The sequence below is a fragment of the Mus caroli genome, chromosome 19 (assembly GCF_900094665.2).
Source record: "Mus caroli chromosome 19, CAROLI_EIJ_v1.1, whole genome shotgun sequence".
Classification (NCBI taxonomy): domain Eukaryota; kingdom Metazoa; phylum Chordata; class Mammalia; order Rodentia; family Muridae; genus Mus; species Mus caroli.
Genome location: NC_034588.1, coordinates 53,344,151 through 53,359,041, shown reverse-complemented (window position 1 = coordinate 53,359,041; position 14,891 = coordinate 53,344,151). Strand labels below are relative to the sequence as shown.

General features: G+C 50.2%; 1 protein-coding gene across 2 annotated transcripts in view; it reads right to left on the bottom strand.

Annotated features, from left to right (window-relative positions):
* Vwa2 (von Willebrand factor A domain containing 2) overlaps positions 1–11,629 on the bottom strand; it is a 39,704-nt gene extending 28,075 nt beyond the window's left edge. The window contains exons 1-3 of one of the 2 annotated variants that reach the window (XM_021152258.2): positions 11,299–11,629; positions 4,584–4,645; positions 724–798 (exon numbers count right to left, since the gene is read on the bottom strand). In XM_021152258.2, the coding sequence (XP_021007917.1) occupies positions 724–798; positions 4,584–4,635 (127 nt within the window). In that variant the 5' untranslated portion in view covers positions 4,636–4,645; positions 11,299–11,629. Of the gene's footprint in view, positions 1–723; positions 799–4,583; positions 4,646–9,311; positions 9,330–11,298 lie in introns of those variants that run through there. The other variant, XM_029472652.1, reaches the window with a different exon arrangement.
* Positions 11,630–14,891: the final 3,262 nt, after the last annotated feature.

Here is a 14,891-nt window from a genome sequence, read left to right as displayed (position 1 = left end):
GTGTGTGTGTGTGTGTGTGTGTGTGGTGTGTGTGTGTATGTGCATGCATGCACACACACGCCTGTGCATGCGCACAGAGGCTGAGGACAGGTATGGCTTCGATTGCATTTTCCTTCTGTTTTTGACACCGTGTCTCTCACTGCTTTTGGAGCTCACGGGTTGATCGTAAGCCTACAGGATTCTGCGAACACTTCGGGAGTGCTGGGACCCCGTCACCCTGTCACACTCCCTGAGCCACACCCTCAGCCTGAGACTTGTATTTTCATTCCCACTACACAGAGAGGGAAGCAGAAACAGCATGGGCCAGTAACTTTCCAGTAACGAAGAATGAGGGAGTCCTGGGGCTGGCGATGAATCCCGAGTCCCCCCACCTAGGAGAGTGGAGAGAAGATGAACTAGGTTGGGCTTCTGGGAAAGCGCTAGTTTGGCTTGAGCAGGCAGAAGGAGAGAGATGGCAAGAAACATGTGTGGCTTGGTAGATGGCAGTCAGGTGACAGAAAACCCTGAGGTAGGCTAAGAAATGTATCGACAAAGGGGCTGCTGTGCTGACCCAAGGTCTATCCCAGGACCTACATGGTAGAAAGAGAAGACATTCCTCCAGTGCCCTTTGACCTCCACATGCACTCATACTCATAACTGTGCATACACTTATGTGCCTCTCCAGGTCCGCGACACCGAGGTCTGAATAGCCATGTGTTTGGAGGAGGAGTAAGCTGGACTTACATTTGCTGGCCACTGCGATCTTTCCCATGGTCTCCCGGCTCACATGTACTTCCTGAAGAGAGATGGTCGGGGACACTAGGGGAGAAAACACCAGAAGCCATCATGACATGGTAGAATGGGAGGCGTCTTTACCTCAACATTATGTGCCCTAAATGAATAGTAAGCAAAGCAGAAGGTAGAACCTTACAGAAGTCCAATATTCCTCTCTCAAAAACCACCAGAGAGTGCGGCTGTCGTGTGCACCGCTGGGCTTGGCCTCGTTGTAGAGCACATGTGTGATGCCCTGGGCTGAACACTCAGCTCCCACCCCTCAGTCCCCAGTATTATATGGACAGCGTTTAAAAATCTCTCTCCTTCTGTGAAGTAACTTTGCTGTTTATATGTAGTATCTTGTGGAGGAAAGGGTTGTTGTTGTTGTGGCTCCTGTTGTTGCTGTCCACTTTTTAATACTGGATGGCCATGGAAACACTGTGGTCCCGAGGAGCTCTGTCCTTGATCATAACAATGTCCCCTCTGGATACAGCCCTTAGCTGGTATGTTCTTTCAAGGTCTTAATCTGCTGCAGGATAACACATCACTGTCATAAAAACGGTAAATTCACAAAAGAGGCAAATCTACAGAAAAGCAGCTGGGCAGATGCTGAAATGTATAAACTCACATGACTAAACTTAAAATTTAAATAGACTTGAGAAAGGATTGAATTGGGAGTTTTTCCCATAATTATGATGTTGTAAATGGATAATAACTTTCTAGAAAACAGTTTGGCCATGTGAGTGAAGAATCATAAAAATGGTTTTATCCTTTGACACTGTAGTATTACAACTGAAAATAAATCAGAAGGAAAAACAGCTGTCGTGAAACAGATGTTGCGGGAGGGAAATGTCGGTCAAGACCCTCTCCTTTGACAGTCTCTGTGCTAGAGGAATGCAAAGGCAGATAACAGACACACAAAAATATGTGGGGAAATGTTGAGACATTTACCAATACAGTTAATATGACCACGGCTAAAACATTTGAGGGTGGCATGTTCACAGATAAGATTTCTTGTGCTTTTTCATACTCAGTTATAATGGTGAGTGAGCAGTCAGGGATAATTTATAAAGACTTTGGGGCTGAGGGGGTAGCTAAGCGGTAGAAAGCTTGGGTGTCAGTCACAAGGCTGTGAGACTAATTTCTGGCACCCCAAATTTAAAAAAATAAGAAATGAATGACGTACCACAGCAGCCTTCAGGGCTGTTGAATGGGGGTGTCATGGGCACAGAGCGGGAGGACACGCAGGGAGCCATTCTGAAAAGCCAGCTCCCCTTTGCAACTTCAAAGAGTGGGGCATCTAGCTGCAGAACTATATATACATGGAGCTGCCGGACCAACATAACACAACCGTGGTGATACAGGCAGAGGAGACAAGCCAGAAGAGCAGAGCTTCACAGCGAGCACAGAGGACAGATGAAGCATCCTGACAGGGGGCTGCAGTGGGACACTCCTCTGCTCTCTGTTTCCCTTCCTCTGTGTGTCAGCAGACGGTCCCTGCTTCCCACCACTGGGCTGACCAATTAGTGAGCTCCACAGTCCCAAGCTATGGGACAGGCTCGCTGCATCACTGCACTGGAGACTCTCAGGGCCTGACAACTCCAGACTGCTGCAGCTCATCCCATAATCCCATGCGGACCTCAGTTCCCTGGAGACTGCCGAGTACAGGAACACGCACTGTCTTCCGTGTTCACGGACCTTCACTCCTCACTTGCATTCCATGGACACTAAAGTGTCCAGAAATAATAAGTCTACGAGTTGTGGACAAAGGGCCCAGGAGCCACAGACTCTTCACCACCATATAACAAATGTAGAAGTACTGTTCACTTTTAAAGACTTAACAGGAACCCCAAACCCACCCCACCGAGACAGGAACACTGGGGAGAGTCAGGACCAGAGGCCACCTGTTAACATGGCACTCGGCCACTTTGCCTCCTGCCTCACGTGCTGAAGAGTTAGAGCAAGTACCAGGATTCGGGCAGGCCTATCTTCTGTCTGGGTGACACCTCAGTGCTTTTAGCAAGCCTCTGTGTAGTGCTATAGAGTAGGACTAGAGCTACTTGCTTTAGCTGCTTCTAATCAAGCCTGCTGCCTCTTTTAAAGACCTCCTTCCCAGGCTCCAGAACTTCGCTGTCCTGGTGGCTGGGGTTGGCAATGCTAATGCACAGACAATACTGTAAACTGTGGGTGTAAGCAAACACTTGCTTACGGAGAGGAGAGCCCAGGCTCACACAGAGAGTTCCTACAGTCCTCCTGACTCCCGAGAGAACCCGTAATGACGGGGCCAGATCAGGAGTCAGGTGGCCTGGCTGCCATACTTCCAGTATCTGTGTCACCATGGGTTAGTGACACAGCCTCTCTGGATCACAGAGCCTTATCTGTACAGAGTGTTGGACAGATCAAGCATGGGAACAGGCGGACAGGACCACAGAGGGGAGGCACCATTATATGATGGGACAGAGCTCAGGCTGCAGCTGCTGATCAGAAACCTATTTAGGCCTAGCTCCTCCAGATGGCTTCTATTTAGGCCACGGAGACAGCCTCCTGTTCTCGGGGGCCAGGTAGGAGGTGACCAAAGTTGACTCAGCAGACAGAAAACACCTGCTCTCTGAAAGGCAGAGTAGGGAAGACCGCCCTCCTAGGGGCTTCTGTCTGACACCGCTTCAGTTTTGCAAAAGAACATACCAGGCTGGGCTTGCACAACCATCAGTATACATGTTCCTCCGCCATCTCTGTCCATCCTGCAGAGAGGCTACAACTTATGTGTGTGTGGGGGGGCGGGGGGGCAAAGAGGTAGGTTAATGGGAGGGAGCTGCGATCCTCTGCTTTAGAGTCTATGTCCTGAGCACAAGGTGTACTCCGAGGCATAGATTACACAGTGGTGGGTGATCCGTCTACACAGTCCTTCCCAGGGGGAACCACCAGCTGTCCAGAACTCACAGCAGTGCACTACAGGTCTGCATCGGGAACTACAGGGCACAGCCTCTAAGGGGATGAATGGGGAAATGACAATCTGGAAAACCAGAGTAGCTGTGTAGGGCACTGAGGGACGGATAGGAGTTTATTCGGTGACAGTGGCAGGATGGGGGGCGGGCAGGTGATCTGGCAGAGTAGCTTTCAGGATCCAGATGCTCTGGGAAGAGGAGACAGTAAGTGTGCTGTGCAGAAGGAGGAGACTTGCCACAGAAGACTCAAGATGAGGCAGGACCTCTTAGAGAAGTAGAAAGTCACTTAGACGCTTCAGGTAGGGGCAAAGCTGCGGCTGGAGGTGGTCAGATTTGTACAGGGGAAAGGCCGCTATGTGGAGAGCGAGCAACAAGGAGGGCCTGGAGGACCCAACCGGATCAGAATCATAGGGAGGCAACGGTAGAAGAGCAAGCAGAGAACAATGGGAGGCTGCCGGGGAGTGGAGATGTAGACTCAAGAGACTGCAAATTCATATCAGGGCTGGGAGGTGGCTCTGTGGACCATGGGCTTGCTGTGTCAGCATGAAGACCTGAGCTGGGATCTCCAGCACCCACAGGAGGTTGGGAGCAGTGTTGTGTACCTGCAACCCCGGCACTTGGGGACAAGCCCTGGTGTGGGGGTGGGGGAGGGCTCACTGCCAGCCTATCTCGCTGAAAGAGTGAGCTGTGGGTTCAGCAAAAGCCTTGCCTCAAAAGCTGAGGTGGAGACTGACCAAGGAGGAAGATACCTGACATCAGCTCTGGCTTCGGGCGAGCACATGCTTCCTCTTCTCCACACACACAAAAGATGATGTTAAAGCTGGTGGGGTCAGAAAGAAACCGAGCCCTCCGAATTTACAGCCCGCCGAGAGAGAGACACCTTACCTCTGAAGAACAGGAGCGTGTAGACGGCTGGTAGAAGCAGAAGTGGAGGCATGTTGTTAGACCTATACGGGCAGCGGGGAGAAAGAAAGCAGGCATCAGCAGAGAGCTCTGTGGCCAGCCCCAGCACGCCTCTACAGATACACCCAGGAACAGGACACCAGAGGTCTCGGTGTGATCACTGTAGCCTGGGGAATCAAGCCCCCGTAAACCATGAAGGCCTTTCCCAAAAATCTAACTTTAATCTGCTATCGGACATAGATCCAGCTAGCATTTACCTCAGATCCAGTCAAGGTCCTCCACAGCCTTTTGGAGATTTCCTGCCCCAAAGGTCCCCAGTCTAACCCCTGCAAGGTCCCAACAGGCCATGCGATCCCTCTTAAAGCCACTCCCCCCTCCAGAACAAGGTGAAGGCTGGAGTTGAACACTGTCATTTTCGAAATCCCCTAGCAAGTCGGGAAAGGTTTCTCGGTGCCTGAGAGCAACGCCAAAGAGGAGCTGCACGCCCCAGTTTGCTTTCGGATGCTGCGACGAAACACATGACCAAGAGCAACTTGGGGAGGAAAGGGTTTATTCAGCTTCTGCCATTAAGGGGAAGCCGGGCAGGAATCTGGAGGCAGGAAGAGATGAGGAGGCCAAGATGCTTACTGGCTTGCTCAGCCTCTTTTCATAGTCAACCCTGGAAGGACCGCCCACAGTGGGCTGGTACCTCCCTCCGCACCAATCTCTAATCAGGAAAATGCCCTCAAGCCGGTGCCCACAAGGCAAAGCGAAGGAGACATTTTCTCAACTGAGGCTCCTTCGCAAATGACTCTAGCTTCCTCAGGTTGGCAAAAACACACACAACACTGCACACTCCGTGTTGCCAGAACAAAAGTGTCAGAAGAGCTCCAAGTGCAGGGGAGGCCGTTGGCCTGCGGAGAGGGGTCACGTGATTCCAGATCCTGGGTTGCCAGCAAGGCAGACTTTCCTTCCTCTCCACACGCACATAGTTTCCCTTACATCCTAGACTGGATGTGGGACAAGCCCCTGCCTGTCACTGGGGGAATCCGGTGGAGGAAGCAGTCTATGAGAGGGAGTGAAGGACTTGGGGGAGATTTCCTACTCCTTAGCTTTAAAGCGGTTTCTAGGTTTTCAGCCTCTGACCTTGGATTGTGAATGTGCAGAAGCCAGAGGCTCAGGCCTGTGCACATCTAATGATGATTCCAAAAGCCACATTTCCAGCTGTGTGTGAGGAAGGGGATGTGAGAGGATCCTGCTTCCAGGACACCAGGAAACATGGCCCCTTGATTCATACCACAGGGCTAACCTACTAAAATATCATCACCTTTCCTTTTATCTGCCTCTGCTTGCCCAGCTGGGCATTTTCAGTATCCTACCTTCCTGTCATTAAAACAAAATTTGTGTTGGCATTCTGCAAATAGCTTCCTGGCAAGTAGCTCCCCACAAATGCTGGTCCCCGGTGCTAGCTTGGCAATCTTGATGGCATCTCTCTCGTCTGTCCCGTATTTTCACACAGCCCACACCAAACTGATCCTCTCATTTGCCAGGTGCCCAATGCTTACGACGAGGGATGAAGCCTGGCACCTGTACTTCCTGCCTGGTATCTAGGAAGAAAGCCACATGCTTCATAGGTAACAAAGACTCTCACCTGCAGAGAATGGGAGGAAGCTTCCAGGAGCATCTTTGTGTTCATATACTCTATGATATATATATATATATATATATATCAAGATAATAGGAGGGATTGCTGCTGCCAAACGGGTGAATTGTTATTTGGCATCCTGCAAAGCACCACTTCAGAATCTTCCAACCCAGTCACCACAAGTATTCAGTTTATTCTCATCTCCTTACATATCAAGACGTTCTTACAATATTAATTCAACACGGCTCTAGGTCAAGGATTTAATGGGATCTCGCTGTATTGCCCCAGCTGCCATTGAACTCCTGGGCTTCAGTGTGCTTCAGCCTCCTGAGTAGCTCTGACTACAATATACATCACCATGTTCAGACTAAAGGCGATTTTTAAATAAGCACGAACTCTGCAGTTAAAACCAACAACCACTCTTATCCTGTAAACATTCATTATAGGCTGCCACCAGGCTCCAGGTATTGGAGTCTTCTCTCTTAACCCTCCTAGCCAGCCAGTGAGAGTGTGTTTCTCTCATTATAGATGCTATATTACACACACATATGCTGAGGACTCGAGGAGAATGTGGAGCAAGGGAGAGAGACTCGGACAGGAGACCCAATGTGGGCATGGTGGCAGACGTTTAGGATCCAGGAAAAGGCTAAAACCCTAGGAACAGAGGAAGAGAATCCTGATCATATCTGACACCCTGAATCCAGCCCTCTGGTGGCTTTAACCAGCTAGTGCCTGCCTTTAGTTCCCATGCATGGTGAGACTTCCAGGGCCCTATGCATTCCTCTTGGTGACCTGTAGGCCAGAGGCAGGAAGCGAGTCTGTTTGCCAAGTCCTTCCCATTACAGAACCTCTCGCCCATTGCCTCCTTTCCTCTGTTCCATTACCTATGCTTGGCGTACATTATTCCACACTTCCAGGCAGCTGGATGTGGGAGCTGTGCTCAGATCTTCCCATCTGATTACCACACCTTTGCGGCACCTGCACCATCGAGTGAGGTCCGTTGCTAAATCATTCCACTGTACACAGACTAAGAAATGTATCTCTCAGACACAGCAGGGAACAAAAGCCGACATGAGGCTGCTTTTTTTTTAAATTTTTTTTTATTACGTATTTTCCTCAATTACATTTCCAATGCTATCCCAAAAGTCCCCCATACCCTCCCCCCGACTCCCCTACCCACCCATTCCCACTTTTTGGCCCTGGTGTTCCCCTGTACGGGGGCATATAAAGTTTGCATGTCCAATAGGCCTCTCTTTCCAGTGATGGCCTACTAGGCCATCTTAGGTTGAGGCTGCTTTTTAAAGAACGTCCCTGGGGGTGGCTTTGCAGGGCTGTGCTCGTCTTTTCTCAACCATCAGATATAAGAGTGCGGAAAAAAGGGAGACTTCCACCTCATTAGAAAATAAAACTTCCACAAATACTTGAGTGCCTCTTGCATGCTTTCCCCAATCTGCAGTATGGAAACCGGACTCCTTTGTAACAGCCAATGTGAGAACAGGAAGACTGAAATCAGAGGTAGTCCAAGTCTTTGCTATAACAATCGTCTTCCTTGTCTTTCACGTACTGTATCTTGCTCAGGCCCAGAGACTCAAGACAAGGGAACATTTTTTCCTAGTTTGATGTGCCAGAGAATGCCCTCTGCTTTCCTGCTCCTCTCTCTCCCCCTCTCTCCCCCTCTCTGTCTGTTTGAAACAGGGCATTGCTAGGCTGCTTAAGCTGGGCAGGAACTGCAAACGCCCCTCCTGCTTCAGCCTTCCATGCAGCTGGAACTATAGACTTGCATCACCACACCCGGCTAGGGATAGGAGTGTAAGGCTTCCTAGGAAAGGTTGTGTCCTCCTTAAAGAGAGCTTCAGAACCCAGAAGTCTCACAGGCAGAAATCAGCATGACAGCATGATGATGAATATATCGCTGTGGAGAGCCTGGAAGATTGGCCAATCACAGGCTCCCATTCACCCCACATCTGCTAAGACATCTGTAGACGGAACAGCTTTGGGCTCCCTTGGCTGACATCTATGTCTGTTCTCCATCGCACAGGACTCAGATGCTCCACAGTGAAGAGCTGCAAACCCTGGGGGAACTTGGAGAGGAGGGACAACACATGGGGTATTGAGTCAGGAGACTGGATTCCAGCCCAGTCTGCTTCCAGCAGTGGGGGCTCTGCAAGCCCCAGCCTCTGTGCCTTGATTCTCTCATCTGTAGAATGGTTAGGATCTCGCTGTTCTAACAGTGGGATAACATGAGAAAACTTTGCTGAGAGGAAGACGTTCATTTTCTACATGGTGGTAAGAGATTCTTACACTAAACTCACCAATTTCATCCAACAACATTCAGTCCTGTAGGGTTGTGTTAGCATATCCACTTTCACAGAGGACAAAACAGACTTGAGGCCACATGGAGCTAGAAAACTGCATTCCTGGACTCTAGCCCAGGTCTTCTCAGCCATGTCAATACAGGTGGAGATCTAGGTGGATTAGAAGCATGAACAAGCCAACAAGAGACCTGAGCATGAGCCTTTCTAGTACATTCTTTCACTTCAGTCTCTCAGCTTTCTTCTCTCTATAATAGAGGTGACACCGTTCACCTCTTTGCATGAGAAAGGTTGGCAGGATTCCACAGAACACCAGTCCAAAAGCCTCCTCGGACAAAGGCAACCCTTCCTAATTACAGATCAGAGGAACATGGTTAAAGAGCTGTGATTATTAACACCAAGAGGACTAGGGGTAGCGACCCTAACTTGAGTTAAGTCAGGGGGATGCACTGTTGGGGATGGGAAGGGCTTGTGGCTAGCCCATACTGAAGATGAAAGGGCAAACTGAGGCAGCACCTTCAAATACATTCAGCTGCTCTAGAAGCAGGGTCCCAGACGTCCAGACAGAAAAACGCAGACATGTCAAATCCTGCTGCATGCCCTTCCAGTGGTCTTGTATAAATAACACAATGGGCATTCTGAAGTAATCTTACTGGGGGAGGGGGGTTAGTTAGGAGTTCTATCACCGTCCTCCTCTTGCAGAACACTGGCCTTCAAACATACCCTTCATCAGAGCATGCCCCCCCACCCCGCCTTGAGAACAGCTCCATTTACCTATAACACATCCTCAAGATCGAGTCTGCTGGGGTCCTCCTGGGATCTCAGCCTGTCCCTCCTGCAGCTCCTTGCCAGCTGCTGTCTGTAACTACTCCAGCTGCTCAGGGTTAGGGTGCCGGAGTCTGGAAAGTGTAGAGGAGGGTGACTAGGTAGACAGCTACGGGGAAGTTGCTGGGGCAAGACTGTTCTGTAAGCAAGTCTGATAACTCACTGATTTGGCCTCTGGAGGATCAAACATTGGTACGCTGCTGGTATATTATCTGGGATGAATTTTGTTTATATCCCACCAAGGAAAAGCTCATACAACATTTCCAAATCACAATCTTTTTTTTTTCTTTTTCTTTTGTGGCGGTTCATAGTTCATAATTTTTCAGCCCACAGTTCTGAAGCACTTCATGGTGGTACCATTCCCACTCCCACTGCCATGAAAGTAGGAAATTTCCTTTATCCAATGGCAGTTATTAAGCATCTTCCCTGCACCCAGGACTTCGGGTGTCAGACAGTAAAAATGATTCCTAGTCATAGGACACACACACACACTAAGAGGACGGCTAACAAAGGCATTGTCACGAGGCGCTCTGCCCCAGAGTCGACACTGCCAACTAAGGAGGCCCTCCTCATGAAACTCCTTAAAAAGCCAGGAGTGGAGAACTGGATGTGCGCTTGTAACAGAAGAAACGCGTCTGAAAGATCATTGACTGTGTGATTTAGCTATATGGCATCTAGGAAACAAACCATGGAGATAGCCAAACAGATCAATCCTTGCCATGGGGCTAGGGAAGGGTAACATGAATAGGCAGTGGTAAACATTTGTCCAAGTGGATAGAATGTGTGAGTCCTCAACTGTGGAGTTCGAAGGCTCAGCACTTGTAACAAATCCCATGTGGTGGGGGATGGTAATAGAGCAGGTTGGGGGGGGGCAGGAAGTATATGCAAAGTCTTTGTACCTCTGCTCAGTTTGGCTATTAACTATAAAGCTAGCCCTCGGGTTTTCCCATCCATTCAACCACAGAAACACCGGCCTCTGGCTGGCTTGTTCCATAGTCTGCTGAAGGCAGCCAGCCGATGGGGGTGGGTTGGTTTGTCTTTAAGTTCTGGGTGGGTAGACCCAAATCAGATTTGACGAGAAATACTTCCTTGATGGATTTTCAGGCACACTGGGGATGATAGAGGGAGGAGTCCTTCTGTATCCCCGGGCTTTACCTCAGAATCAAGCCTAGAAAATTCCATGCCCTGGAAGGTAGCTTTGAGCTAACCATCCAGACGCTTTCCGTTTCTTTCTCAATAAGATGATTTCGGAGCAAAAGAGACTTTGAAGTTTTAGGACTGAATCTACAGGCATTCAGAGGGCTCTCGGTTTATTTAACCAAGGGAGCATATAGTGGGATGCCATACCACTGACAATCATTCCCTTCCCTAGTGTGGTCCTTACTGAGAAGTCCAGGCTGATGCCGGCAGGCAACGCTGTAAGCAAACACAGCAGAGCACCATCGCCCCATTCCCTCTGTCTAGCGCTCGGACCTTTAAATCACGGATTTTCAATGTGCTGGGCCCTTCCCACTTTGTCTCTGCCCGCCACTGAGGTCTGGTCCCGGGCAGGCTGGAAAAGGGCAGAGAACAGGGCTGAGCCAGGTGATGTTTGCTGCGGGGAGCCGGGAGGCAAACATGTCTCTCCCAGGCATGCTTTCTGCAAAAAAGCAGAACCCTTGTCTCGCTCTCAGAGCAGCGAACTTCCCTCGAGTTCTTCAGGAAGTGACTTATTTGAAAGGACGAGGCTGTCTGGCTAGGCAACCCGGGTGGAAGTGCTGTAGCACCTGAGTGTTCATAATACGGAGTGAGGAGCACGTTCCCAAAGCTTTTTATCAAAACTCCAGCCCCTTCTGCAGTGGCCAGGGAAGGGGTCCCCACGACGGCGCCAGGCCGCTCGCGTTTCTCCATCCGCAGCCTGTCCCCCGCCCCCACCTCCCAAGCCAGCACCCCTTACCTGGTGCGACGCCGCGTGCGCTCTCCGGGACGGCGTTCTTCCAGGCGGGCCGCTTAGGTGCGCGCGGACAAAGCGAACAAAGCCGGCGGCACTCGGCTCGGCTGGGCAGGTAGGGGCGCGGGCTCAGGGCTGGGGCTCCGCACGCTCGCTCGCTCCCTGGCAAGGGTGCGCCCAGTCCTCCGCCCCGCCCCGCCCCGCTCGTTGGAAGGCGTGGGGCTCCCACCCGCGGAGCGCACAGCTGCTCTGCCCGCGGCGTAGGCTGGGCTCCGTTCGGGGGGCGCTGCGGCTCGCAGCCACGTGGGGCACCTGCTGCTCTCTCCCAGCAGAGGCGGGACGGGCCGCTCGGATGCAGCCTGTGAGGATCCGGAGGTTCGGCGTGAGGGCGGCGTGAGGCGGCGCAGCCACTGCTCCAAGGGAACCGCGCCCGCCTCGTCCCTCGCCCTGCCGGGCACTTAATCAAAACTACATATTGTGTGCTCATTGGAAAAGTTTAAAAAATAGAAAACAAGAGAAAGCAAATAGAAAAGCCACTGGTACTCAGCTGCAGACCACTGGGAAAAAGCTTTCATGTCCTCCTACAAAACCTGAGTTTCTTCCATTGATGCTTGATCGTCCACACCTGAGTTGAACATCTGCGGTTTGGGCCATTGTAACTCTGCTCTACCTATATACACCATTTGCTACTGCTTAATGCTGAGGCCTCAAGTTTAACACTCCAATCAGGTATCTCGGTGGGGCGGCCCAATTACATTTGGAAACAAACTAATAAATTTCCTACACTACAAGTTATATACAAGAATTACATTTTTCACACTTGTGTTTGTGTGTGCAGGTGCATCACATGTGAAGACGTAGGAGGATCTGGGGGTAGTTTTGTTTTTTGTTGTTGGGTTTTTGTTCATTTTGGTTTTCTTCCACCACATGGTTTTTGAAGATTGAAATCACATTGGCAAGCTTGAGGGCAAGTAAGTGTCTTTGCCAGCTAGGCTATCTCCCTGACCAAGGTCTGTTGCTTTTGTTTTTGTTTTAACATAACTGTCTTCCAGGAAGCTCATCTGTTCCCTATTTTTTGCGCTTTCCCCCTGTATTCCTGTAAATGCCAACCTGCCAGGTAAATACTCCATTTTGTATTTTCACACATTCTTTGTATTTAGCATCTCTCTGTTGCATTGGAGAGGGGACAAGGTTATTATATGTCTCTTTCTTCACTCAGTTCTCCCTTCCAGTACCATAACTGGAGCACCAAAAAGTAACCCAAGTAGCACTGAGGGGAGCAGGTGTGGGATCAGTGGGGGAGCCTGCGTCCTGGGTGAGAGGGCCTCAGTTCCATACCAGCAGATTTCAGAGAAATGAAAGGCACATGTGGAATTTCAAATGTCTTAGTGGGTATACAAAGGACAAAACCAGGCAAAGTCATCTTAAAATTAACCCACACGCCCCACGTGTTTCTACATGCAATCAATGCATACTGTACTAAGCCTTCAAAATGCAACAGCGTACACACTGAGCAGTGGTACCTGTGAGTAGCCCACGCTGCCATGGACAGCAGCCCTTAGGAAGGCACCTCTGACAGCCTCCCACCCTTCCAGTGGCGGCTTACCATCTCCCTGCCCTTCTGCCTAATTAGGCTTACCATGGAAAGACTTTTGGCTACTTTGTGGATTCTTCTTTCTTCCAAGCTTCCCTCTCCCCTTAACCCTCCCTTCCAATACCCTAACACTATGATGGGAGAGAGAGAAAAATCCCCAAATAAAGTCAGGAGTAGGAATGGGGAGAAGGTGGAAGAAAGAAGAACCCACAAAGTAGCGAAAGGTCCATTTTATCTGGGATAAAATGAAAACATATTTCCATAATATTTGGAAGCAACCAAGAGTCTTACCACACCTAACATTTTTTTACCTAATTGGAATGACTTCACATTTCACCTCATAACTAAAGTCTCAGCATAGTCTGGGTATGTAGCACTTGCCTGTGTGCTGTCCTACCACTCCTAACGCTCCAGGGAAGCTGGTGGTACCTTCTGCCTCAGAAATAAGAGTTGCTGCAAACTTTTCACAAAGCTGTCCTGCCCAGAGGCTCTGGGGACAAGCAGAGGGATTAAAGGTGTGTGCCGCCGCTGCCTGGCTGAGTAACTGCTCTCTTAAAGTGCATTTGCACGAACTGCCCTGTAGTGTTTCTGCTGCACACACACACACACTTCTAAGTCCAGGTGAGAGCCTCAACCTGCTTGAGACAGAGCAGGGTGGAATGACTATGGCTCTGGAGACAGCGAGGTGGTGCTCCTCGGCCATTTCTGCAGCCTGTTGGTTCTGTAATGCAGACAAGACGCTTCACCTTTGAGATCTTGACTCGTGGAGGATGGTGTTGTAATTACTGACCCGAATGCTTCACCTCCACGAGGAAAGCATACTTGAGGAGAGGCAAATCTAGACGCACCACAGACCTGCCACAGTGAGGACTTCCTGTGACACTGAGGGCAGTGAACAAAGGCTTAGACAACATCACCCACGTTCCAAAGCAAGCTGGTCTGCAGTGGGCCTCACCTTCAAGTGAAGCTAAAAGTTTTAAAACTCTGTGGTACTTGGTACTAACAGTTGTTGGCATTTAGTCTAGGCTCTGCCCCACAGTTACCTGGCAACAGCCAGGTGTGCCTGACTTACTGTTAAAGGGGCTGCTTGCCCCTCCCTCTCTCTTGTTCCCTTACCCTCCCCCTCTCCATGTGTGCTAATGGCTGGCCTCTACCCCCCCACCCCACCCCCACCCTAAACTCTATTCCAAACTCTATCCGAATGTGGCTGAAGCCTCAGGGGGAAGGGATGCCTCAGCGTGGGCCTGCAGAGGCACCCTCTCCCCCCATACCATACCGCACCTCCACCAAACAGATCCCTGGCATCTTATCTATTTATAAAACACAACATTGGTGCCGACATCCAGGATTTAGAAACTCAAAGACAGTCCTCACCCCTCTGGTGAGAACCTTCCAGGAAGGCCCCCAGCCCTCTCTAAGGTGTACAGCTGTCTCTACTTGAAACACATACCAGTTGCTAGATGATCCAGATAACAGAGGTGACAACACCTGACAAGTGTTGCCAGTGTGATACCAACAGCTGGCCACTGTAAGTGCGGAGGGAGCGTGGCAGACTCAAACCTTTGCCTTCACAGAAACTCTTGATTGAGCTAAAAGTCACACTCCCAAAGACCCCTGTGTCCATGTATATAGCAGAGTCCTCTCCATTTCTGCCCCCGAAGTTCACACGACAACTTGGCTCTTATTCCTGTTCCTTAGCCCCATCTCACTGGATTGATCTGAAGCCCCGAGGCACACAGCAGACTAGCTTCCTGAGGGATGGTCCCTGAAACCTTGATACTTACAAGCCTCTGTCCAGGAAGTCATCTGTGGACAGACACATCCAAGTTTATATTGATCACAACGTCAGGAACCCAGCTGGAGTTCAAGAAATATTTGTGGAATAAAACATACACCTCTCATATTAAAATGGGTGAGAAATAAAACTCAATGCTGTGGCGCACTGCCTGGGAGACTGGCTTCAGGTGACAATTCTACCTCGTGGAAAGGAGCTGCTCCACCAAGT